The sequence below is a fragment of the Megascapheus bottae genome, chromosome 34 (genome assembly GCF_031878675.1).
Source record: "Megascapheus bottae isolate mThoBot1 chromosome 34, mThoBot2.hap1, whole genome shotgun sequence".
NCBI classification, from domain to species: Eukaryota; Metazoa; Chordata; class Mammalia; order Rodentia; family Geomyidae; genus Megascapheus; species Megascapheus bottae.
The window spans coordinates 330174-355662 of record NC_143542.1 but is presented as its reverse complement, the minus strand read 5'-3'; the positions used below and the strand labels follow the sequence as shown (position 1 = coordinate 355662).

The 25489-nt window shown below is 51.2% G+C and overlaps 1 protein-coding gene across 1 annotated transcript in view; it reads right to left on the bottom strand.

Moving 5' to 3' along the window:
• Window positions 1–13356, bottom strand: part of Fam20c (FAM20C golgi associated secretory pathway kinase) — a 47582-nt gene extending 34226 nt beyond the window's left edge. The window contains exons 1-2 of the mRNA XM_090324037.1: window positions 11660–13356; window positions 9557–9735 (exon numbers count right to left, since the gene is read on the bottom strand). Coding sequence (XP_090180163.1) covers window positions 9557–9735; window positions 11660–12270 — 790 coding nt within the window. The 5' untranslated portion in view covers window positions 12271–13356. The remainder of the gene's footprint in view (window positions 1–9556; window positions 9736–11659) is intronic.
• Window positions 13357–25489: the final 12133 nt, after the last annotated feature.

Here is a 25489-nt window from a genome sequence, read left to right as displayed (position 1 = left end):
GTTTCGGGGAGATCCTAGAATAAAGCAACTCTGATCAGGATATGATAGCTATGGACACTTCCAGAAAGTATATGACTCAGCCTCTTGCCAGCTGAGAAGGATGAAGAATTTCCTAAAAAGACACTTTTGTTTTTTTTAAACAGTCCTAGGGCTTGAACTCAGGGGCTGGTTCTTCAGCACTTTTACTCAAGGCTAGTGCTCTACCACTTGAGCCATAGCACCACTTCTGGTTGTTTCTGTATATATGGTACTGTATATATGGTTCTATATATATAGAACCCAGGGTTTTGTGCCTGCTAGGCAAGCATTCTACCACTAGGCCCCATTCCTGGCCCCACTGACTTTTTCTTTTCTTTTCTTTGGGGTATTTGGGCTTGAGCTCAGGGCTACATATCTGTTGGACTGGTTTCTTGGTTGGTACTCTGCCTCAAGCCCTGTTCTTTTGAGTTGTTCTTTTTGAGAAGTTTTCTGCCTGGGATCAGCTGTGATCCTCTGGATCTCAGCCTCCTGAGTAGCTAGGATAACGTCATGGTGCAAGCCACCCATGGCTGACTTGGATTTTCCTTTCTGCCAGTGGAGAAGTAACTACTGGAGGGTCACCCACACTGGCAGGGACACCACGAGGTACAAGGCTGTGGAGGAACAGGTGCAAAGTGGCCGAGGCCAGGCACATCAGCATGGAGGGGAGGCTGTGCAGCGATGAACACAGTTGGGTCCCCAAGTGCCAACCTGGATAGCTGAGCACCAAAATCGGAAGCCAGAAGTGTGGGGTGCAGGGCAGGTACAGGAGTGTCCAGTGATGGCAGTTAAGGTGAGATGGACATGGTAGATGCCAGGAAACACCTGGCAGAGTGGTATGGGCTGTGGAGGATGGAGAGACTGGGACCACCTTGAGTGACAGCTGGAGATGTTGGTTACCATGGAAACAGTAGCTAGGAGACAGAATGAAGTGCTCTGGGGCCTCAGGATGACATCTGCCAAGCATGTAGGAAGGCCTGAGGTGCTAAGGCTATCCCACATTTGGGGAAGTCCTGAAGCACAGATCCCTTGGGGGATCTAGTGTGGAGATGGAGGGTTGAGTAGGAGATGGCAGAGTAGTCTGAGGGGTCTCCAGGATCCCTTTAAAGAAGGCTTAAGGTGCTAGGGGGCCCCTGTTTGGATAGTAGGGGCCAGGAGGTGTGGGTATGGCTGAGGGGATGGGGGAGGATGAGGGACTTGGAGGTGTGGGGTGGATGCTGCCAAAGGGTTAATTTGTAGATACAAAAAAAGATGCATGTGAGGGAGGGCCCCCTTTCTAGTCTGTTCAGTTTCTCAAAGGCAGCACTTTAGAGGGAAGGAGGGAGGGAGGGAGGGAGGGAGGGAGGGAGGGAGGGATAGAGGTAGGGAGGGAGAAGTCTTCACCTGTTCTGCCTCAGTTTCTCCTTCTGTAAAATGGGGCTCAGGTTGCTTGCTTAGCCTCCTTCATTCACAAGACTGTGGGACTGAGGAGTTTCTGGGGTGCCAGTATCTCAGGCTGCTCTCCTGTGTACTGCAATGTTTTGTTAAAGGAACTTCCAGGTTCCTACAACACAGGTGAGGCAGAGGCCCAGCGCTGAGGGGTGTGGACAGGGACTGGCTGGGGTGCTGCATGAGTCAGGTAGGCCTGTCTTTTACCCTCAGATCAAGCAAGGGCTTAGCGCCAGGAGCCTGGTGGCTTATGCCTGTAATCCAAGCTACTCAGGAGGCTAAGATCTGCAAACAGCAGTTCAAAGCCAGCCTGGACAGGAAAGTCTGTGTGACCCTCATCGCCAGTTAACCACTAAGAAGCTGGAAGTGGAGCTGTGGCTCCAGTGGTAGAGAGTTAGCCTTGAGAGGAAAAGGTAAGGGACAATAATAAGGCCCTGAGTTCAAGCCCTAGGACCAGCACTAAAAGAAAAAGAGAGGAGGCTTTTGGAGGCCATGATCCGACCATTAAGCAAGCAGTTTAAGGAAATGTTTCTTCTGAAAAGGCAGGCATGCAAAGCCCACACCTTTCCCAAACTAGAGTGCACAAACTGACACCCCAGAGTCTGACTTACTTCTCAGGAGAAAACCTGCAGGTGACTTTCATTCCCTACTTTTCTTTATCCTAACTTTCTAGATCTCTGCAATGAACACTTGGGGGTAAAATGATTCAACAATTATTGAGTCTATTCAACTGTATTGGATGGCCCAATTTGTGTTTAATAAATGGGGAGTGGAGGGTCTCTTGGATTTAGTTATTCCTTCCTGGATGGGTCTTGAGAATGGCACATTAGTGACTATAAATTCTGATTCTAAAACAACAGAATATTATTCAACTCTGGTCAGCTATAATCTTTTATGGGAGGTACTGGGTATGAACGCAGGGCCTTGTGTTTTCTAGGCAGGCTTTCTTTTTTCAGATAGTTATCTTTTCTTTTAGGGGATTGGGAGGGTAGGGACCAGTCCCAGTCTGCAGTTCGCCTACTTATGCTTCCTGCAGAATTACAGAAAGCACCACCAAACCCAGTTTATTAGTTGAGATGGGGGGGAGGGAGTGTCTTGCTAACATTTTGCTCAGTCTGGCCTTCCACCACAATCCTCTTTGTCTCTGCTTCCCTAATATCAGGATTGCAGTCATGAGCAACCTAGTCCAATCATTCTTGTTCTAAGTAAATTCTCATTAGTTCCCTGACCCTCCCCAGGGAGCAGACAAGTGACTATTACCAGGCAGAGCTGGGCATCAGCAGGTCATGCCTTTAATCTTAGCTATTTTAGAAGCTGAGATCTGAGGCTCAGGAAGACAACTCTGAGAGATACTTCAATGAAACAGAAGGGTGGAAAACGCCAGAAGTAGCTACAGTAGTAGAACCCCAACTGTGTGGAAAAAGCTAAGCCAGAGAACAAGGTCCTGAGTTCAAATCCCAGCACAAAGAAACCAACAAAAGATGTTATAACAACCTCATAGAAGTGCTTTACTCCAAACACATCTTGGTTGACTTTGCCTCCCACTTTTTCCACCTCCATCTATAGCCATTCCCCAGGTTGCCATACCATTGTCTAAACCAGACCCTGCTAGGCCTCCACATTGAGTCCCTCTCCCCCCAATCACCCTCCCCCTCTGGTCAACCCTACTGTCTGCAGAACCTCACCAGACAGCTGTGCCCCTGCAGCCCCTGACATGTGCTAACATAGGCTGTTAATTAACACTGATTATATTTTGACATGTACCATCGCCATACTTCTTTTTTTTTTTTTTTGCCTGTCCTGGGGCTTGAGCTCAGGGCTGGAGCATTGACCTTGGGCTTTCTCAAGGCTAGAGCACTATCACTTGAGCCACAGCACCATTTCTGGCTTTTTTTTTTCTTTTCTTTTTGCCAGTCTTGGGCCTTGAACTCAGAGCCCAGGCACTGTCCTTGGGCTTTCTCAAGGCTAGAACTCTACCACTTGAGCTAAAGCACCATTTCTGGCTTTTTTTCTACGTAAGTGGTACCAAGAAATCGAACCCGGGTCTTCGTGCATGCTAGGCATGCACTCTACCACTAGGCTAAACTCCAGGCCCCTACTTCTGGCTTTTTCTATGTATGTGGTACCAAGGAATTGGAACCCAGCCTTTGTACATGCTAGGCAAGCACTCTACCACTAGGCCAAACTCCTGGCCCATTGCCATACTTTTCAACAGTAGAGTGATATCTTTATCTCATAATCTCACTGCCATCTTCATCTCATAACCTCCAAACTTTGCCCATCTTTGTCCCCCAAAACACAGCACAAAGTGAGGAAATATTTCATACATAGTAAAGATCTTTAGGGGGCTTCTAGAATGCTCTGGCAACCTACCAGGGACTCCTGGAACACAAGGCACACATGGAAGGAGAAATGAACACTTGAAGGAGAAAAATGTGGGCAGGGCTAGGGTCTCTTGCCCTGCCATGGGAGGATGAGGAGGCCCGGAAGAGGAGAGGCATTTTATGTAAATTAATTCTTTTTTTTTTTTTTTTTGGTCTGTGGGCTAGCTCAAACCTGTAATCGTAGCTACTCAGGAGATCTGAGGACCAAGGTTCAAAGCCAACCTTGGGCAGAAAAGTAAAGGAGGATTATTTCCAATTTACCAGAATAAAAAGCTGGAAGCAGAGCTGCTGTGGCTGAAGTGGTAGAAAGCTAGCCTTGAGTGAAAACCTAAGGGACAGCACTCAGGTCCTAAGTTCAAGTCCTAGTACCACAGCAGTAGTCCTTGTATAGTACTACCTTGGCCATGAGTACAGGGATAATCTTTGGGAAAAATATTTTGGTAGCACTTGGATTTGAACTCGAGACTAATGTCTTGAAACTATGACCCCAGCTTTATGACCCCAGCTTTTTTTTTTTTTTTTGGCCTTGGGCTGGCATTGGTCCATGATCTCACAATCCTCCTGAGTAGCTGGGATTACAGGTATGCACAACCATAAACAGCTTCCGTTGTCTTGTTTTTGTTTTAAAGGTCAGAGTAAAGATTGTTCAGGGAGATTAATGGGAATGTCATACCAGGTTCTTTCTTGTCCATTGACTCGACCAGTCCCCTGGATGGAAGAGGAGCTTGGCTAAGTGACTCAGACACATGCAATCCCAATGCCCACTGACCTGAAGCTCACAGACTAGGGCATGGGGTGTGTCTACCTGTCAGGGGTCCACACCCTCCAAGGGCTGACGGCTTGGAAGCTGGAACTATGGGTACCTACACTGATATGAGAATTTGGGTGGTTGCCACTATCTGCTCCAGAAAAGGTGGGGGAGGAGTCTTCCACCCCCCAACCCGCTGGGAGGCCCCTCTGGGAGGCCTCCAGCCTGGGGTTATTTATGTCCCCGTCTACCAGGCAGCTCACTTTTATTTTGAGAGTTGCAGTCACCAGATGCTCCCAGCACAGCTCTGTTCTAGTAGAGCCGTGTCACCCCTGCAGTGAGAACAGAACCATCAGTCCCTTCCTTGGGGTGCATTCTAAGTGTCCCAAATCACAGCTGTCCCAGAACACCAGTCCTGGTCTCCCAGCTGATGTCAGGGGCTGAGCTACTACCTCATCCTGGTACCCTGCAACCAGCCTGTGCTCGTGGGGTCCTGGAGGGGGGTCCAGCATTTGGGTATCTTTGGGTCTTTCTCTCTGTCTGGGCCTGTGAGGGGCCATCCAGGTAAGAGGGAGGGGCACCAGACCCCACCCCCTGGCACTGCTTTCCTGGGCTGCCCCTAGCCAAGGACTCTTTATTCCTTGGAAAGTTCCAGGCCAGTTATCCTAGATTCCAATCTGGTTCATTTTTTTTGTCCTGCCCACCCCCCTTTTGTTCGCCATTCTCTCAGACAGGCTTTCCTCCTGAGCTGGAGGGAACAATTTTGAATTCTGCTCTTCTGGGTCAGAGGCTGTACCATCCATCTCTCCTAGACCACCATGGTGGAATTTCTTCTTTTTTTTTTCTAGTTTAAAGTAAAATCCAAAGTGTTGAGCTGCTAATTGTATCATTTATTCTTTCGCATCCTTAATTGTATATGATAGCAGTGGAATTCTCACTGGCTCTAACGGAAGCTGCTGTCAGGCCTGACTTCAAGCTGAGCAGAGGTGGAGAGAATGTGGAGCCTCTTGAAAGGCGGCAGAGGCCGCTTACCAGGCAGTCTGCAGCCTGGCTATAAATAATCTCTGTTACAGAAGCCAGCTGTGCTGTAGGCCACACGAATTGGATCGAGTGGTTCTGAACAGGGGAGATTTAATGGAATGGGGGGGGGAGGAGAAGGGAGGGAGGGAGAAGAAGGAGAAGGAGGAGGAGAAGGAGGAGGAGGAGGAAAAGGAGAAGGAGAAGGAGGAGGAGGAGGAGGAGGCAGCGACTCAGAATCTCTCGGGTTACATTACAACATTTCCAGGCTCAGGTTTAATATTGGGATGAATAACTTGAAGATTAAAGTCATCACCCGTGGGCTAGAAGCAAAGAAGTGGTACCCTGGGGCAAAATCTCCCCTCTCCTGGGGTCTCAGCTGATCTAGCTGTGATGTTGGGGTTGGAAAGCAGGATTGGCCTTCAAAGGTTTCACTGTGTGTGTGTGTGTGTGTGTGTGTGTGTGTGTGTGTGTGTGTGTGCGCGCGCGCGCGCGTGTGCGGAGGGGGGGGAGAGTCACAGTTATGCTGGATCTGGGCAGTAGGCAGATTTTGTCAAGGGGGGTGGGATTTGGCTTGGTGCCTCAAATACCGACAGCTGACTGGATGAAAACTTCACTAGAGCCGTATGTGTGTGTGAGTGCGTGCACGTGTGCGGAGACAAACATGTGTGTGTGCAATGTCAGTACAAGGACTTGAGCTCACAGCTTGTGTGTCCTTTAGCTTTTTCACCCTGGGCTGGTGCTCTACACAGCTCTACTTACAGCTTTATGTTGGTTTTATTGGAGGTGAGAATCTCATGGACTTTCCTGCCCAGGCTGGAAAACCATGATCCTCAGATCTCAGCTTCCTGAGTAGCAAAAATATTGACATGAGCTATCATTGACTGGCCAGAGGCAGCCATATTTTAAGTATCCATCAAAGGCCTCTGACAGGGTCTTCAAACCCACAGATCTACTGTCATTTTTCTCCTCCCACCTCCAGCTGTGGGGCTTGAACTCTGGGCCTGGGCATTGTCCGTGAACTCTTCAGCTCAAGCCTAGCTCTCTACTACTTGAACCACAGCTCACAGACTTTGGTGCCTGAGCTGACTTTGAACTGTGATCCTCAGATCTCAGCCTCCTGAATAGCTAGGATTACAGGTGTGAGCCTGGCTGCTGTTATGTTTCTTGAGGCTGAGTTAGTTATCCCAGGAATCTGGGAAGGGGGATACTGCACTCTGCCACCTCCAAGAGGGGTGCATTCTCTGGAGACACTGTGGTATGGCTGGGGGACGACCCTGCAGAGCAGGACAGCTGGGTCTGGGTACCTGGCACTGCTGCTGTGGTCTGCTATACCCATGGCATCTCTCTCTGGCTTCCTTAGATAGGCAGGGTTTCCATGAATGAGAGCTCAATTCTGGGTCACCGGGCCCTAGAGCAGCAGGGTGAGATGAAGCCCGGGGAAGACTGAGACATCGCTAAAGCCTGGTTTCCTTGATCAGGGTGCTCAGCCTGCCCAAAATGTGTGTCCCACATAGAGACTATCTGGTAGTTTCTGCCCAGATCTGCGCTCACCCCTTGGATGTATGTACTCAGTGGAGGATCTAGGGGTCTGTTTGGCAGGGGTCACAGGGACAGGTCTTTTTATACCGAGCAATATCTAGGGATTCACCGTCTGCACATACATCTCCCTAGCAATGAGGACCAGAGCCAGTAACTAAGACTCCCAGGCATCTAGGTTGGGCCAAGATTTGCTATTGTGTGGGTTTGGGTTTCTGGTGGGTGGTAGAGATTAGATTATCATTATTCCTTCTGCAGGTGACAGTCAGAGGCACTAGGGGACGGCACTGGTTTGCCTGAAGTCACCTTGGCCAGTAGCTGAGTAGAGCTGGCATAGTTTCCATCCTCTATGTCCTGCCTGGGGACAGCCTGTCTAAAACTCCACTTTCCAACACCTCCTGGGGATCTGAATACTGACGGACCCCACTATTGAAGGACAGGCCCCTACCCAGGAGACCACAATGATCAAGGGACAAGTGTGACATCTACTCATACAGAGATGGGTACTAGGTTGACCTCAAGGAGGACTGAGTTATAGGCCTCGACAGAGCTAGGGTTTTCTGGCAATAGAGAAGGGGTGCTTCCACTGAGCTGTGATGTCAAGTACTCACTGCTCTCCCTGGAGAGTCAGATCCAATGGAGGACCCCAAAGCCAGGCCTGTCAAGAGGAGCAAAGGGTCGCTCAGGTGGGCCAAGGAGGTCCCGGAGGCCCCTATCCATCCCTGCTTTCCTGAGCCCAAGATAGATCCCCACACTTCTGACCCAGTGGGTGCCAGTGACTGCAGCGACATGGCAGGTTGGCAGTACCCACCAGAAACCAACTGGCCGTAGGGATCACACAGCTTTTTCTCCACTCTAGCCTGTCTCTGCACATATCTGAGGCCACCCACACCTTTGTCAAGGTGCCTACAATGCAGGAAGCGTCCATTAAACTTTGCTGAAAAAGATCACTAAGTAGATAGTTCTTTGGAGTCATGTCTACATACTTGGGAGCGAAAGGGGAGCTAACAGCTAACACTGGTAGCTCACACCTGTAATTCTAGCTACTCAGGAGGCTGAGATCTGAGGATGGCAGTTCAAAGCCAGCCTGGGCAGGAGAGTCTGTGAGACTCCAACTAACCAGCAAAAATAAAACAAAACATGCTGAAAGTAGAGCTCTGGCTCAGGTGGTACAGTGCCATTCATAAGATAAAAAGCTAAAGAATGTGCTGTGAACTCAGGCTCTGAGTTCGGACCCCAGTATTGGCATGCGTGCACATAAGTGTGCTCACAGATAAAAGGGACATTCTACTGGGGCTGTGTGACACAGTCCTCACATCCACAAGAACCTCTCCCTCAGCCCAGAGCCTCTGATCTTTCCCCCAAAGAACAGGACAGCATTGAGATTCCTCCTGCCAGTGAGTGGGGTTAGAGGAAGACAACTTTCAGCCTATATTCTGATTGAGCCTGGTTGGCTGGGAGAGGTGGGGGGGGGGAGCTGGACATGGACACGACAGGGAGCAGCCTGTCTAAATTTCCTCAGCCTAGCGATGTCCTGTAAATAGCTCAGCTGAACCACAAATGCCTCAAAAAGAGACACTTGCTGGCCTTCAGGCCACTCTTAAGCACTCTGTATCAGCAACTGGATCAAAGCCTGTGACAGGAGGGGGCCTTTTGTGCAGAACCTGGGTGAAGAAAACCAAAGGAAGACAGGCTTAGGGTTGTGTCCAGGCTTGAGGCTGTGTCCAGGCATGGAGGGAGGCTTGCCCTATGTGCAGGTGTAGAGCCTGGGCCCTCAGCTGGTTCCTCACAACAAGCCTCTCCAGCCATGGGTGACTCACAGGAACAGAACAAACAAACAATCGCCTGAAGCCCAGCTGAGACCCAGCTTTGTGCTCAGAAACCACCCCTGACACATTTTCCTGAAATCAGAAACTGGATGCTGTTATTTTTGTTTTCCTTTTTTTTTTGGACCAATCAGATTACAAAGCCCTTAGGGAAGTCACCTTTGAATCCCTATACCCTGGAGATCCAGGTTTCAGGATACCTCATCAAGGGAAGACCCCTGAGTATTTGTGCTGGGAGAGGAGTAGAACCCAGGCTCTACAGACCCTAACTAACTCCTACCTGGTACTAATCAGAATGAAAGCTGAGTCCTGGAAGGACAGGCCAGCCACGGCCACTGGGGGTGTCCTCTTTCCTGTGGATGATGTGTGGCCAGGCCCTTTCTGAGGACTGTGTAACCACACCTTACAGCCTACATTGCTAGAAGCATCCAGGGCAACTCTCCCTTCCCATCACAGCTCAGAGGTACTTAACCGAAGAGCGGCTTCATAACAAGGGAATTGGACTGCCAAGATCCAACCAGGAAGCCAGGCCTGTGCAACCCTGCCACCTCCAGGTAGTCAGTCCCATGTGTGTCTCTGGCACGCAGGTCACCTACCCACACTGGTGATCTTCTGGGACCCGAGGTCCTGTAGCAGAGCCTCGATGGCTGGGTTGTGTCTGGAGTATAGCTCGTATCGGTTAATACCGATGTGGAATTTGAGCCAGTTAGGGTAGAAATCCACTGCCCCTTCCCCAGTGGGTAGAAATTCTGCGCCTTGGGCACCTTCATGTGGCCTAGAAGAGAGGGAGATATGTCAGAGTCAAAAAAAAAACCCCCCAAAGTCCAAGGAGCTGGTGTGGGTGCCAGGGGTTGGGAGCTGGGGTTCAAAGTGCAAGTTTGTAAAAAGGTTCTGCTCAGAGAGGGGGCCTGCAGAGTTTGCACTTTCCTCCAGGCCTATGGTTCTACCCCCTAATCATAGACCCGAAGGCCTGTAATTCCTACTCATCCATAAGAGACACCACAGACAGGGAGCTTAGACTACAGTAAGCTGTCAGCGCTCTTCCTGGGGTTACCAAAAGTGCCTGTCAGGTGTGTGGGGGATGGGGATGGGGTGGGAGATGTCAGCCCTTCCCCAGAGCAGAGGTCAGGAGGATATCTGCACCAGACAGCCTGAAATTCACAGACATCCTGCAAATTGCCAGCAATCTCTCCAGGTCACTGCTTATGTTCCGAGAACCAGAGACAGAGCCTCGCTGGATTTTAATCAAAGTCATCCTAGGTGAAGAACCAAGAATTGAGTGAAGGCAGTCTTTCACTCCAGCCCAGGTTCCAAGGGAGAACCTGCCAGCCACATGGCATGTCCTGGCTTCTGTGGTCACAGGGCAGTCTGATAGCCTCTGTCAGTCTGCTTGCTGGGCCTGTAGGAAAAAGAACTTAACAGACCCAACTGCTAGGTTAAGACTTTCTTGCTCAAATTCTGTCCTACCATGGACAGAAAGAGTAAGCTGGATACTCCCCCCACCCCCTCAGAACAGTGCCCTGACCCCTGGACCTGGACTGGACTGTCCCATTCCCCAGGCTTGGATCTCCTGTTGTGACCTATATTTCTAAGCATTTTCTCAAATCGGGCCAGCAAAGCTCACAGGCTGCCAAATGGCTCACAGGTGCAGAGCTAACACATAGCCTTCACTCCCCACCCTCTTCAGATTTCAGAGGAGAAAGGGTTTTGTGGATGTTTTCAGAGTTCTGGCCTTCTCTTCTCTCTGCTGCTGGGTAACCTTTGCAGGTAGTTGTTTGTTCTGGCCTCGCTGGTAGTTAATATTTCACTGCCCTGGGCCCAAGCATCTGCTTATTTGGATCTGGGTGACTGAGAGAGAAGGGCCTTGGGTGGGGAGGGGGAGGCAAAGCAGGGCTACTGTAAAGATGTGTGTGATTTTGTGTTCAATGAGTGAGTTCTCAAGACTAATAGGTGCATCCAAGCCTTCTCAAAGTGCTACCCAGAACAGCTCTCCAAGTCTCGGAAAGCTGATGGCCCAGCCGCTGTCCTGGGAAGATGGCTCCTACTCCCTCTCTCCCTAGCTAGCTCTAGGCTCTCTAATGTATGCATTCATTATTGGCTACCCAGGCCAAGTTTAGCCAAGCTCTTCCTTGTAAGAGAAGCATTGGGGCCTGAAGTTGGTAGCTCGTGCCTATAATTTCAGCTACTCAGGAGGCTGAGATCTGAAAATGGAAGGTTGGAGCCAACCTGGACAGGAAAATCCATGAGGCTCTTATCTCTAACTGATCACCAAAAAGCTAGAAGTGGAGGTGTGTCTTTACTGACAGAGCACCAGCCTTCAGAGGAAAAGGGATAGTGTCCAGGCCCTGAGTTCATGCCCCAGTACCGGCACCAAAAAAATAAATTTTAAAAAAGAGGAACTCTGAGGACCCTGGAGTCCTGCCTGCCCCCCACACACGGGCCAAAACCAGGAGCCCTACTCCAGGAAGAAGTCACCATCAGCACAGCAGACAAAGAGTAGAGGAGCATCTGCCCCGCCCACGGGGTGTCTCTAGGGGGGGGCCTTTCCGAGGGGTCCCCAAACATGCATGCACAATGCTAATGCCCAGGATGTGGAACAGAGATTCTGGGGAGCACCTTTACTATGGAAGGGTGTGCCCTATTCTTCCAGAGGCTCTGGTCCATCCCTGCCCACTTTCACTTCCAAAAGCCCTGCTCACCAGTCCGGGTTCTCTGCCGCCTTAGGGTTGAACCTGAGGTCGGTGTTCACATTAAACAGGACGTCGTCCTCAATCAGGGGTGGGACAGCCCCCAGGTAGAGTGGATGCTCGAACAGCCTGGCCAAGAGAGAGCCTTCCCGGCTGGGAGAAAGGGGCGGTGCGGGCCTCCGGATTCCCGGGTCTCGCAACAGCGGCCGGTGAGCAGGGTCTCGGGGTCGTGGGGCTCCAGGTTCCTGTCTGCCCCGTGGGGCGCGCTCGGCCGGCTCGGCTGCGGGTGGCAGCTTTTCCAACGAGTGGGACGTTAGGTTGGAGGCCGGGTCAGAGCTGAAGTCCTGTAGGATGCGTAGCGTGTGTTTGTTCGGCCAGCTTGCATCGCCGGCGGCCGAGGCGGCAGCCAGAGGCTCTCCAGCCCGGCTTCCCCGTGCTTGGGCCCAGCCGGGAGCCGCTGCCTCGGCCCCGGTCTGCGCGCAGGAGCAGCCGGGCTCCCTGGAGGGCCGCGCGGCGCGCCTCTCTAGCTTAGGCAGTAGGTCCAGCACGATGTGTAAGGCGCAGGCCAACAGGAAAACCATCAGGATGAGCACGCGGAACCTGCGAACCAGGATCATCTTCATGGCCGGCTGCGCTTTGGGAAAGCCGGGGTCTGGCACTTAAGGAGCCCCCTCTCCCCGCCACCGAGAGTCGCGCTCCGTCTTCGCCCCTCAGTTGGAGCTCGGCACAAATGCGGTGGCGCCTGGCAGGTCAAGGTCCATCCGGAGCCAGTGCAGCTAAGCTACCAGCTCCCGGGTTGTTCCCAAGCAAGGACGACGTGGAGAGCGAGGACCTGCCGCCAATGCATTGGTTTTCTGGGCCATCTCGGGGCTGGTCCCTTTTGGTCTCTCGGGAGCGCCCAGCGACGGGTGGCAGAGGGCGCAGCCGGTACTCATCTGACCCTGAGGGCCGCGATGCAGTTGCCCAGCGCGGCTGGGAACCGGCGATCGATTTCACTGCACGGTTCTCCCGCTGGGCCACGCTAGGCGCAGCGCGCCAGAACGCGCGGGTGCTTAGCGCACGGCTAGGTTTTGCTCAGGCCGCGCGGCCCCGGAGACCCACGCCTCGGGGAAGGGGCGGGAGAGCGCTGGACACGATGGCGGCGGGACCGGGCAGGTGCAGCTGCTTGGTCCTAGGGAGCGCAGTCCGCCGCTTCCACCAAGCTCTCGGCGCCCCGCGCCCGGCCGGCTGATATCCGAGCGGCCCGGAGCCGCCCCCCCGCGTCAGCGCCCGCAGATTGGCGGAGCCGCAACCCCGCGAGGCACGGCTGGGCCCAGCTGCGCGCTCGTTCGGCGGCTTTCTCCTCCCCTCGGCCGCGCCCAGCGATGCCGCCGCAGCTCCCGGGGGCCACCGAGGAGAGAGAGGTCGCCTTCCTCCGCGGGGCCCAGCTTGGAGAAGCGGCAGCCTTGGCTCCGGCAGCTGCCCAGTCCAGCAGGATCTCAGCTCAGCCACCTCTTCAGGACCTCCACTCGCCGCCGAGCCTGTGGCCCGGAGCCCGGAGCCCGGAGCCGGCAGCAGCCTCCCGGACTCCTCCCAGAAGAGCCGGGGCCGCGCGCAGGCCAAGTCCCTCCCCGGGGCCGCTGGGCGTCTGCTCTGCCCGACGAGCTCCCCGCCGGGCAGCGACCTTGTGCCTTGCGCCTGGATCTGCCAGGAGGACGAAGGGGAGACCGGGCCGCCACGCCGCAGACACAGAGGAAGGCGGAGAGCGCGCTGGGCCCTGGTCCTAGACGATGGATGCCTGGATCGCGCCGAAGCCGCCAACTAGCCCGCCTGGCCGGGCCCACCCCGCCCCGAGGGGCTACGCCTGCGCCTTAACCCCAACGGCGCCGCGCCCAGCCAGCTCCCAAGTGCGCCGGGGAGCGTGAGGCGGGCGGTCCTCGCCCCAGGACGGGGGTGGGGGTGGGTGGGGTGCGTCTTTCCGCCTTCCCTGGAGCCAAATCAGGATGCACACCCTGGGAAAGAAACTCTGCTTCTACATCGGGGCCTCCCTGGCTGCCTTGGGCCTTTTGGATTAACAGCAACCCCTCCCCCCATAGGGATTAGCTATCAATATGCTTTTTGCCTCAAATCCCTCAAATTGTAGGAAGGTAAGTGGGGAAGACACACAGATCCAACACCAAGTGAGAGCCCTCCGCCCCCCATGCACCTGCAGGTTTTCCACGCAGGTGTAGGAGGATTCTGGCTCAGTAGCCTCTCTTAGTGGGATGCAGGGATGGAGGGTCTGGGAGGGAGGGGAAGCTCCTTCTTTGTTATGGATCCCCCAAGCCTGTGTTGCCTGTGTTGCTCTGTTTGTGCCTGATTCTTCTCGATCGAATCAAGCACCCTGAGCAAATTCTTCCTGTTGTTATCCCACTGAGTCTAGTACCTGACATCCACTGGCTTCTTGCTGAGTGAGAAGGTTAGGCGTTGGTCAGTTTGACCAGTCTCTTAGGTCATTTGAAAAGTGAAAGGAGTCCTCAAATTCAGCCTCCCTGGAGCTTGAGCTGGAGGCTCACCCCCAGGGTGAAGGTGGGTGGGACCTGGAAGTGGATCCCTGGGAAGTCACAGGCTGGTGGAAGTGTCCTTTCTTCCTTCTAGTCACACCGAATGCATTTTTGTACTGAGGAGAGATTCCAGAAGGCCAGGTAAATACTGAGATGAGGGGTTGACCTCCCAGGCCTTGGGGGTGAGCAGTGTTAGGAGCCTTCCTCTCCCCTCCCCCAACTAGCTAGCCTGTCCCTCAGCTTTATCCTGTCCACAGCCTCTAGGTTCTGGAACAGTAGAGCTATAGCCAGTGTCCTGAAGGCAGACACATTGGGCAGCTGGACCTGAGGAATGGGGGTACACCACAGGGGTGGGTCTCTGGGACTTCCTGGAGTCTCCAGGTGTCACCATGTCTCCCGGCCACCACTGGATGGCTCCCTTGTGTGGTTCTTGCCTCTGTGGCTCCTACACTAAGAAAATGTCTGGTAACCAGTCATGGGGAGCCCCTTTCTGTCGGGGTCCTTCGTCCCTGGGCCCCCTCTGCTAGTAGGGGGATGGGGAAAAACACACCCCGACCAGGCCAAGCCGAGAGAGGAAGGGGCCCAATGTCCTCCCGCACCCAGCCTTCTTACCCCAGAGCACGAACAGAGACGCCACCCAGATTCATCAAGGCAGGAAGATATCTCTCTCTCTCTCTCTCTCTCTCTCTCTCTCTCTCTCTCTCTCTCTCTCTCTCTCTCTCTCTCTCTCTCTCTCTCTCTCTTCCCTAAATCCCTCCTCCTTATATTGAGTGAGGGAGCCTATCAGTATACAAGATGGACAGGACAAAGAGATCCCCGTGTTTTATCCCTACTACAAGCCTCAGCAGAAAGTTATTAGGCATGGCGTTACTCGGCCCTCAACACCTTTCTCCCTGTCCTACTCCATCTAGTTTTCCCAGACACTCTCACCCACATTCGATGACAGTGGATTCTCTTCTCCCATATGTATGCACTCCCCCAGGGAAGGGTCCCCACAAAGGCTGGGGAGGGAGCTTGACTCAGAACCTGTGCTTATGAATGGGGCTACATTCAGTCAGGTCAGATATCAATAGACCAAGGAGACACATGCAACAAAGGCCTGCCCCTTTCTGCTTTGAACTGGAGAATATCTTGATGTGATTTAGTCCTTTTATGGAAATCACGGGCAGCCGAAACGAGGGAGATACAGACACAGGCCCATGTACACACAGGACACAAAGACACATACACAAGTACACTGAGGTCCACACAGACTCGAATTAGACCCACCTCCAATATCCAGGGGAAGAAAACAGATATGTGCAGGTGACACCCCCATCACAGACTGCAGGATAGCTCTGTGGCTTTTGTCACCGATGCCTGAGTTCCAGCAAACATGTGTAGAACATGTCCAAGGGGTGACAGAAGCTAGGGACTGCACAGAAGGATGACACTTCTGCTGTGAGGACATTGCTACTTTATCTGGGTGGTCAGGGATGACTCAAGAGTGCCATTTTAATGAAAACTACCTGTGCTTCTGGGAGTTCAGAGATGGTCCAGGCAGAGGTGTAGGTGTAAAGGCCCTGGGGAAGAGATTGAGAGACCATTCAGGAAGCCTGAGGAGAGGTGAGAGTCTAGAAATGAGTGGAAAGTATTAAATGGGAGGTTAGGGAGCAGTGGGATTAATTTCCTTAACCCCTCCTCAGTCTGCTGAGAGTGGCCCCAAAGGGAAGGCAGCAATGAAGCATTTAATATGGACACCTCGGGCTCCATTCAAGGCACTGAGGAAGCCTAGTGGCTGCTGCTTACAGTTGTAAATATTGTTGTACAGGAAACATGGAGAGAAGACAAAGGCAGGTGAAGATGAACTGATTGCTGTTTCCTGTCCTTCTTCCTGTGGAAGAAGAACTAGGGCCCGAGGAGGCCATTCATTTTTTGTTTGTTTGTCAGCCGTGGGACTTGAACTCAGGGCCTGGCACTGTCCTTGAGCTCTTTTGCTCAAGGCTTACATTTTATCACTTGGAGCCACAAATCTCCTTCCAGTTTTCTGGTGATTAACTGAAGATAAGTCTCACAGACTTTCCTGCCCCGGCTGGTTTTTAAACTGTGATCCTCAGATTTCAGCCTCCTGAGTAGCTAGGATTATAGGCGTGAGCCACTGGCATCCAACTCCATTGATTTTTCATGTCATGGCTGATGCAAGAAAGATGCAGGGTGAGGGCCATGAACTCCATGCGTGTGCAAAGCCTCAGCTAGCCTTGGCTAAGAGCTGCTATGGCCTCAGTAACAAGGTGGGCAGAGCAAAACTGTGGGGAGGGGAGCTTGCATGTGGATGGCTGTACCCAGGTTGAGTGGAAGAGAACTGAACAAGACAGGAAAGAGATTTGGGGCTGGGACGTGAGGGTGAATGGTGGGGAGTGTGGAAGGATCTAGAGGAGGGCTTTCTGGAGCTACATGTTAAGTGGGTCATATTTAGACAGGGGCTTTGCCTATCTCCTGTTCCCCTAGGCTTAGCTTTCCTGCCTCAGTGGCTGAGGAACATTCTAGAAGGACCCAGCACTTCCTTTCTGGGTGTTAGAACAAAGCAGTATGGTTGAGAACCCCTGTGCTCTGCTGCCCCAGACAGGCCACGAGTGGCACAGCCTAGGAGGCAGGGCTGGCTAGAGAGGCCCCCCGGCTCTGGTTGGCCACTGTCCTGTCCTGTCCGGATCCTGTGGTGTTTTTTTCCAAGGTTTCCTCGCCCACGATCCCCAGGAGGCTCCAGAGCTACTGACCACAGGCCAGCTCTGGCCACAGACTATTCTGGGAGCTGGGAGTGGGCAGCTGGCTGCAGTGGACAGAGCTGGTGCCCAGGCAGCAACAGGAAGAGCAGTGCCTAGTGCTATATGTGGTCTCATGTACTTTAGTGTCTCTCTTGTTTTATCATGGGGGAATAAGACAGAGACTCCCTTCTTCCCCCCCACCCCCTCTCTGCATCCCACCTTACTTGGCCTGGTTATTGAGATTCTCTCTGCAAACCAGATACCAGCACTTTGTGGGAAAGGAAGCTGACATGAGCTGAGACCTATGGATTGAACCCAAGCGGGGACAACTGGGGCAGGGGGCCATGCCTGCTGGGGCCCTACATGGCTGCATTGGGAGCAATTGTCTGCTTTAGGTAAAAGCAATAGGTCAAGGAGCCAAAAGCTACACAGATGTAGCGATGAAAAGGCTAGATTTAACCACGTGCCAGTAGCTCATGGGAATAATCGTAAGCTGTTCAGGAAGCTGAGCTAGGAGGGTCAAGGTTTGAATCCATCCTGGCAGGACAGTTCATGAGACTCTTATCTCCACTTTACTAAAAGTGGAACTGTGGCTCAGGTAGTAGGATGCCAGCTTTGGCTGCAAATAGTTATTGAGTTCAAGCAGTAGCAATGAGTTCAAGCCCCAGAACCAAAGTCTGTTTGCACGTGCATGCGTGCACACACACAGACACATGAATTGTTTGATGATATTGGGATTTCAACTTACAGCCCCATGTTTGCTAAGTGGGTACTCTACCTGCTCTACTTGAACTACACCTCCAGCTCATTTTCTTTCTTTCTTTCTTTCTTTCTTTCTTTCTTTCTTTCTTTCTTTCTTTCTTTCTTTCTTTCTTTTTTTTGCCAGTCCTGGGCTTGAGCTCAGGGCCTGAGCACTGTCCTTGGATTTTCTCAAGGCTAGAGCGCTACCACTTGAGCCTCAGCACCACTTCCGGCTTTTTTTTCTATGTATGTGGTACCAAGGAATTGAACCCGGGTCTTCATGCATGCTAGGCAAGCACTTTAACCACTATGCCAAACTCCTGGCCCCTCATTTTCTTTTTAACAGGGTCTTATCTTGTTGCCCAGGCCAGGCTTCAACTGAGAGTCTCCTATGCCTCCCTTGTAGCTGAGATTACAGTTGTGCACCACCACGACTTGCTTGTTGGTTGGGAGAGTACATTTCATGAAATTGTTGCCCAGACTAACCTCCAACTGTGATCCTCCAATTTCTTCCTCCTTCATAGCTAGATGTGAGCCACCATACCTAGTTTAAAAATAGGTTTTTGAGGTAGATATTTTGTTAGCTCAGGCTCGCCTGGAACTCATAATGCTCTTGCTTCAACTTCATGAGTGCTGGGATTGCAGGGGAGTACCTCTGTTCCTGGCTTTCCTTAGGGCTCATTTTCTGGTCATGATACCCCTTTTGAAACTCTCTCCTCACTTCTCTCCCTACCTCTTGTCCCTGCGAGAACCAGTCCTATCCTAGCCTCTCCCCTGATCCCTGTTGGCTCCCATGTCCTAGCTGATAAGGTTTGTACGTTGAGCACCCTACATTTTTGTGTCAAGCTAGATCTCCCCTGAGCCCAGAACTCTTGTTACATGACTGATTAGAAACTTGTGTCCAAGACTGAAATTTCCCAGTATTAATTCTGAGTCGAGTTACTTAGGCCCCAACCATGACGTCATTGAACCCTTCACTGACATATATCCCATTAACACCATTTTCTTTTTTCCCTCCCTCCTTCCCTCTCTCCCTCCTTCCCTTCCTTCCTTCTTTCTTCCCTTCCTTCCTTCCTTCCTTCCTTCCTTCCTTCCTTCCTTCCTTCCTTCCTTCCTTCCTTCCTCTCTCCCTCTCTCCCTCCCTTTCTTTCCCCCTCCCTCCTTCCCTTTCTCCTTTCCTCCTTTCTTTTCTCTCCCACTCCCTCTCCCTCTTCCCCTTTCCTCCCCCCTCTCCTCCTTCTCCCCCCACTTGTGCTGGTCCTGGGACTTGAACCCAGAGCTTGGGTGCTGTTCCTTAGCTCAAAGCTAGTGCTCTATCATTTGAGCCACAGCTCTACTTCCAGCTTTTTTTTTTGCCAGTCCCAGGGCTTGAACTCAGGGCCTGAGCACTGTCCTTGGGCTTTCTCAAGGCTAGAACTCTACCACTCGAGCCACAGTACCATTTCTGCTTTTTTCTATACATGTGGTGCTGAGAAATCAAATCCAGGATAGGCCAGTACTCTACCACTAGGCCAAACTCCCAGCCCCTACTTCCAGCTTTTTGTGGTTAATTGGAGATAAGAATCTCATAGACTTTTCCTGGTCTGGTTTTGAACCACAATCCTCAGATCTGTCTCCTGAGTAGCTAGGGTGATGGGCATGAGCTTCTAGCACCTGGCCATTTTTTTTTTTAAATCTGCAGTTTGGATTTAGGGGCTTAAGCTCTCACTTAGCTTTATTGTGTGTAGATGGTGAGCTGTCATTTGAGCCACACCTCGTGGCAAACCTTTGCTGGTTGATTGGCCATAGAGTTTCTTAGCCCTTTCCCTCCAAGCTGGCCTGGAATTGTGATCTTTCAGGCCTCAACCTTCTCAGTAGCTAGGCTGACAGGCCTGAGCCACCTGCACCAGCACATTGACACCATTTTTAAAGTGTCACTCCCACCTTAGTGTGAAGTATAGCTGTGCTCTGTGCTCTAAGTCAGGGTATCACAGAAACCTGAGCCAGCCTCCTGCTTTCTCAGCCTGTCTGCCACAGAGAAAAGCCACAGCTAGGGCTCCACTTAGCAGTACATCGCACCCACTGGGAGGAAAAGAGTTAGCAGGAAGGCAGGAGTCTGAGGTGTTTGCTTTGAGGCAGGATCAGGCTGTATACATACTGAATTCCAGCCTGGCATAGAATTATATCTGTAGCTCAGGCTGCCTTAAACTCTTCCTGATTTGGTCTCTCAAGTAGCAGAGATTACAGATGTGAACCACCACACCTGATTTGATATATTTATCATTGCAGGAGTGTAGAGCAGAGCTGATGAGTATTCCAGTTTTTAGGACCCATGGTACACAGAATGTGTAGATTTCAGACTTTCTGAGAGGCCAGCTTCCATACTATGTTCTTTGTCTTGGAGAAAAGTGAATGTGTAATTTTGTATAACAAAATGGTGTCCTAGAATTCATAAAATAACCACTCTGCTGAATGGAGAAATGAAACAACCTTTAAGAACAGTAGAGCCCTGGGCCTGGATCACGCATAGATCCTCCTTGTGAGTGAATTCATATTTCAGACAATATCTAAGTCTTTAAAACGAGTTGTTAAAACCAAGTGCTGTGACTCACACCTGTAATCCTCTCTACTCAGGAGACTGAGATCTGAGTCATCAGAAAGTCCATAGGAATCCATCTCCAATTAACTAGTAAAAAGCTGGATGATTGGGAGTATGGGTTCAAGTGGCAGAACACTATGAACAAGAAAGCTGAGCAATGGGCCTAGAGTGCAGCCTGGTGGTAGAGTGCTTGCCTAGAACGAACAAAGCCCTGAGTTTAATTCCTCAGTATCACATACACTGAAAAAGGCACAACTGGTGCTGTGGCTCAAGTGATAGATTGCTAGCCTTGAGAAAGCTTAAGGACAGGACCTAGGCACTGAGTTCAAACTCCAGGACTGGAAAAGAAAAAGAAAGAAATCTGAATAAGAGCATGAGGCCCCTAGTTCAAGTCCTAGTTCCTGAACACACTCAAAAAGGAGTTGTTAATGGGCACTAGTGGATTGTTTCTGTTGTACCCGAATCCCTAGAACCCCGAAAAGACCACCAGAGGCCAAAGTCAAAGCTAAAAAGCAGGGATCGTTTTATTTATGAGTCTAGACTCGGGCCTCCGCGTACCAGCAGCCAGCAACGCTGAAAAGGCCCTGAGCAAGAACTTTCCACTGCTTTTATAGGAAAAGTACAATTACCTGATTGGCTATTTAACTCAAACCACTGGTCGAATCAGAGCTCAGGTGTCTAACCACTGAGCACCAAGCTGTTACCACCTGGGGTTCAAGTACATGGGCCCTAAACAAGGGGGGGAGGAGGTCATTCCCAGAACATGGAACAATCTTGGCACAACATTCCCCCCTTGCCCATGATACTTTTAGAGCCAATCTTGGATCTATCTAGTTAAAAATCACACAAGGGCCTAAGGGTCCAGCTAAAACAACAACAACAAAAAAACCAGGGTTATCAACCAAGGGGAAAAAATGCCTTCACTTTACTCCCTTTCCCATTTTAACACCATTAGGTGGAAATGCACAACTATGAGTATTTACCCACACAAAGTCCCTATCCAAATACTGCCCATAACTATTATTGATTTTGGTGGCATAACTTAATTTTTAAAGGGCTACTTTTGGTCCAATCAGTCTTCCAAGCTGTTTTGGACAAGGGTACTATGAAGTCTGGAAACGGATCCACTGGCTTGGCATGGGTGTAATGGACCCAAGAAGCCACTCCGTCTACTTTGAGGGCGGTGGGTGTTGTCAGGATGACCTGAAGGGTCCTTTCCATCGTGGCTCCAGATTTTCTTGCTGGTGGCATTTCATGAGTACCCAATCACCTGGTCTATAGCGATGAGGCACCAGAGATGGTTCCGTCTTGTACAGGTCCCTCAGCTTGGGCCAGACTTCTTGGTGAGCCCTTTGCAGGGCTTGGAGTGAAAACAAAAATTCAAAATCACCATCCTCTTCTTTTCTAACAAGATTTTCTTTAAAATTGGGTATTATAGGGGGAGGTCTACCAAACATTATTTCATAGGGGGTAAGTCCTAATTTAAAAGGGGAGTTTCAAACCCTGAACAGAGCATAGGGGAGAGGAGCTACCCAGTTTGCGCCAGTCTCCATGGTCAATTTGGTCAGGGTCTCTTTTAATGTTGTATTCATTCTCTCTACCTCTCCTGAACTTTGGGGTCTATAGGCACAATGTAATTTCCAATCTGCCCCAAGTATGGAAGCCAGTCCCTGACTTACCTTCAAGACAAATGCAGGTCCATTGTCTGAACCTATCATTACTGGAAAGCCATACCTGGGTAAAATGTCCTCAAGTATCTTCTTAGCCACTATCTGTGCAGTTTCCCTTTTAGTGGGGAAAGCCTTGACCCATCCTGAGAAGGTATCTACAAAAACTAACAAATACTTACATCCATACTTCCCTGGTTTTACTTCAGTAAAATCTACCTCCCAATACGCTCCTAGCTTATCCCCTTGCTGTCTTGCCCCTAAATTTTGCTGATTTCTCCCTACATTATTTAGCTGACATACTCTGCAACCTGAAATAATCTGATCAGTTTTGATGGTTGCTTCCTTAATTCGTAGTCCAGTTTGTCTTATTAAGTCTTGCATCTTTCTGGCTCCCAGATGAGTACTATGGTGAATTTTTTGTAACACCTTCATCCCTAATTTTTCTGGAAGTACTATGTGACTTCTGGAATCTCTCCACCATCCATCAAGGAGCTATACCATAGGTAGTTTCTCAATCCATTGCAAGTCTTCCTCCGTATACCCTAGGATTGGTGGTAAGACTCTGGATCCTGGGTCTGGGAGTTGGAGGGCTAGAGCTGGAGTTGAAGATAAGGCCACCTCCCGGGCAGTCTGATCAGCCTAATGATTGCCCCTGGACACTAGATCTACAGGTTTCTGGGGTCCTGGGCAATGGACTAGTGCAGTTTCTTTGGTTCCCAAAGAGCAGCCAGGAGTGCCAATATTTCCTCCTCATTTTTGATAGTCTTTCCTTCTGCTGTAAGGAGGCCCCTCTCTCTGTATATTGCCACGTGTATGTGGGCGGTGGCAAAAGCATACCGACTGTCTGTATAAACTGTCAGTCTTGTATCCTTACCCAGTCTTAAAGCTTGGGTTAAAGCCACCAATTCTGCTCTTTGTGCTGAAGTTCCTGCAGGCAGGGACTCAGCCCAGATTACTTCAGTCTCTGAGACTACTGAAGCCCCTGCATACCTCTGTCCTTGGTGTATAAAGCTGCTTCCATCGGTGAACCAGACAATCTCCGCATTTGACATAGGCTTATCTTGCAAATCCTCTCTTACTCCATGCACTTGGGCCAAAACCTCAGCACAATCATGAAGTGGGGTTTCCAGGTCTGGATCGGGCAGCAGCGAGGCTGGTTAAGGGCAGTTGGAGGCTGGAAAAGAATCTTGAGAGGGTTTAGCAATAGTCCTTGATAATGAATGAGTCGGGCATTACTAAGCCATCGGTCTGGGGGCTGTTTAAGAATGCCCTCGATAGCATGAGGTGTTGTAATCTGTAACTCCTGTCCCAGGGTCAACTTATTTGCATCCTTTACCATCAATGCTGTGGCTGCAATCATTCGGAGGCAGGGAGGCCATCCAGCAGCCACAGAGTCCAGCTTTTTAGATAGATAAGCAACGGGTCATCTCCAGGGACTCAGGTATTGAGTCAGAACTCCTTTAGCTACCCCTTTACTCTCATCCACAAATAACTGGAAGGGTTTAAGAACATCCGGGAGTCCCAAGGCTGTGGCTGTCTTTTTTAAGTTAAAAAGGGGGAGATGTTGGGGGCCGAGTAACGCCATGTGTAATAACTTTCTGCTGAAGCTTGTAGTAGGGATAAAACACGGGGATCTCTTTGTCCTGTCCATCTTGTATACTGATAGGCTCCCTCACCCAGTGTAAGGAGGAGGGATTTAGGGAATAAAGAGAAAGAGAGATCTTCCTGCCTTGCTGAAGCTGGGTGGCGTCTCTGTTCGTGCTCTGGGGTAAGAAGGCTGGGTGCGGGAGGACATTGGGCCCCTTCCTCATGCAGCTTGGCCTGGTCGGGGTGTGTTTTTCTCCATCCCTCTACTAGTAGAGGGGGACTGGGGATGAAGGACCCCGACAATCCTGTGCAGGGAAGTCTGTGTGAGTCTTATTGCCACAAAATCCAAAAGGAGATTGCCAGGCGTGGTGACTCATGCTTGTATTCTTAGCTATTCAGGAGGCTGAGATCTGAGGATTGTGGTTCAAAGCCAACCCGGGCACTAAAGACTGTGAGACTCTTATCTCCAGTTAACCACTAGAAAATGGGAAGAGGCGCTGTAGCTCAAGAGGTAGGGCAGTAGCCTTGAGCTGAAGAGCTCAGGGACAGTGCCCAGGCCCAAAGTTCAAGCCTATGAACACACACACACACACAAAATCAAGTAGAGTCATGGTTCAAGTAGTAGAGTGCCAGACTTGAGTGCAAAAGCTCAGAAACAGCACCCATGCACTGAGTTCTGAGGTCAAATGCCAGGATCAACACACACATACACACACAAGGAGTTGTTAATTGTAGATCAAAGGGGGTGAAAGCATGACCACTTGTCCCCTAGCAGATTAAACAAAATGCCTCTAGCCAGCTAAGATGAAAGCAGCAGGCAAAAGGTCCCACACCAATATGCTAAGTGGCCATTGGCCATCTGAATGACAGAGTTGTTTAAGGAGGCAAGCAGGGCAGGAGCTGTGGCCCTGTGCTTGGCTTTGCTGGCATCGTGAAACCTACCAGAGCCCTGGCAATGCAAGGCCTTCATTGCTGACCACCCAGCCGGGAAGCCGGGCAGCTGTGGGTCATTCCTGTGTAAAACTCAGTCTGTGGGCTCCAGCCTAGGAGAAGGGAAGGGAGAGGGGTACCTGGGCTCAAGGGGGAAACTGCAGGGCTCAGAGTGGCCAAGAGGACCAGCTGGCTCCAGCCTCCTGGCCTCCGCATGGGAGGCCTCCCCTCAGGGCTCTTGGAAACTGCACCCTGAATTGGAAGTGAATGGGAACAAGGTCTCTTTTGACACAGAGGACCCCGAAACCTAGAACAGTGCCTCGCACAGAGCCAGGCTCACTCATTATTTTTATTGAATGGATAGGTATGAGCACCTCTGGGCTAGTTAGATTTCTTAGAGGGGAATTCACCCTTAAATTATTCTTGAGATAAATAAAGGTCAGGTCACCAGCAAGCACCCCTCCCTTCATGGACTGAATCTCCTGGTCTACAGCGGAGGCCCTCTGGGAAGAGGCAGGGCAAAGTGGGTGGGTCTGGACTAATCAGGGGATGATTGAAAGGTAGGCCAGAGGCCTTCTGGGAAGAAGAGAGCCAAGAGCAGCTTCAGATCCACAGCCCTGTGCTTGCATTAATGCTTGTTGGAGGAAGTGGATTCCCGCCAGAGCAGCCTCCTGTGGGCTGAGAGAGGCACGGGTGGACAGAGAGGTGTGGGTGGAAGGTCCAGAAAATGTGTATTCCTAGCCCCTGTGGGCATAAGGAAGCCCCTGGGACAGTCTTGGGGCCCAGCATATTTGGGGAAGGGCTGGCTTCCTTCCTTGCCAGCTACGTGAAGTGGTATTAGAATAAATCACTCAGCCCAGCTTCCCAGCTAGGTTTTCCCCCCCTCCCAGGGGGCAGGGCTGGCATAGGAAATGCCATGCTTCCCCCTCCTGCATATCCTATCTGGGAAATGCCAGGGTGCTAGGCTCTTCTGCACCTGCCCTCTCATTGGGCAGTTGGAGTGCACCTCACTTCTCTGAGCTTAGGGCACCCCAGCTCCAAGGGGCCTGGTGTGCCCAGCATCTATGAGATGA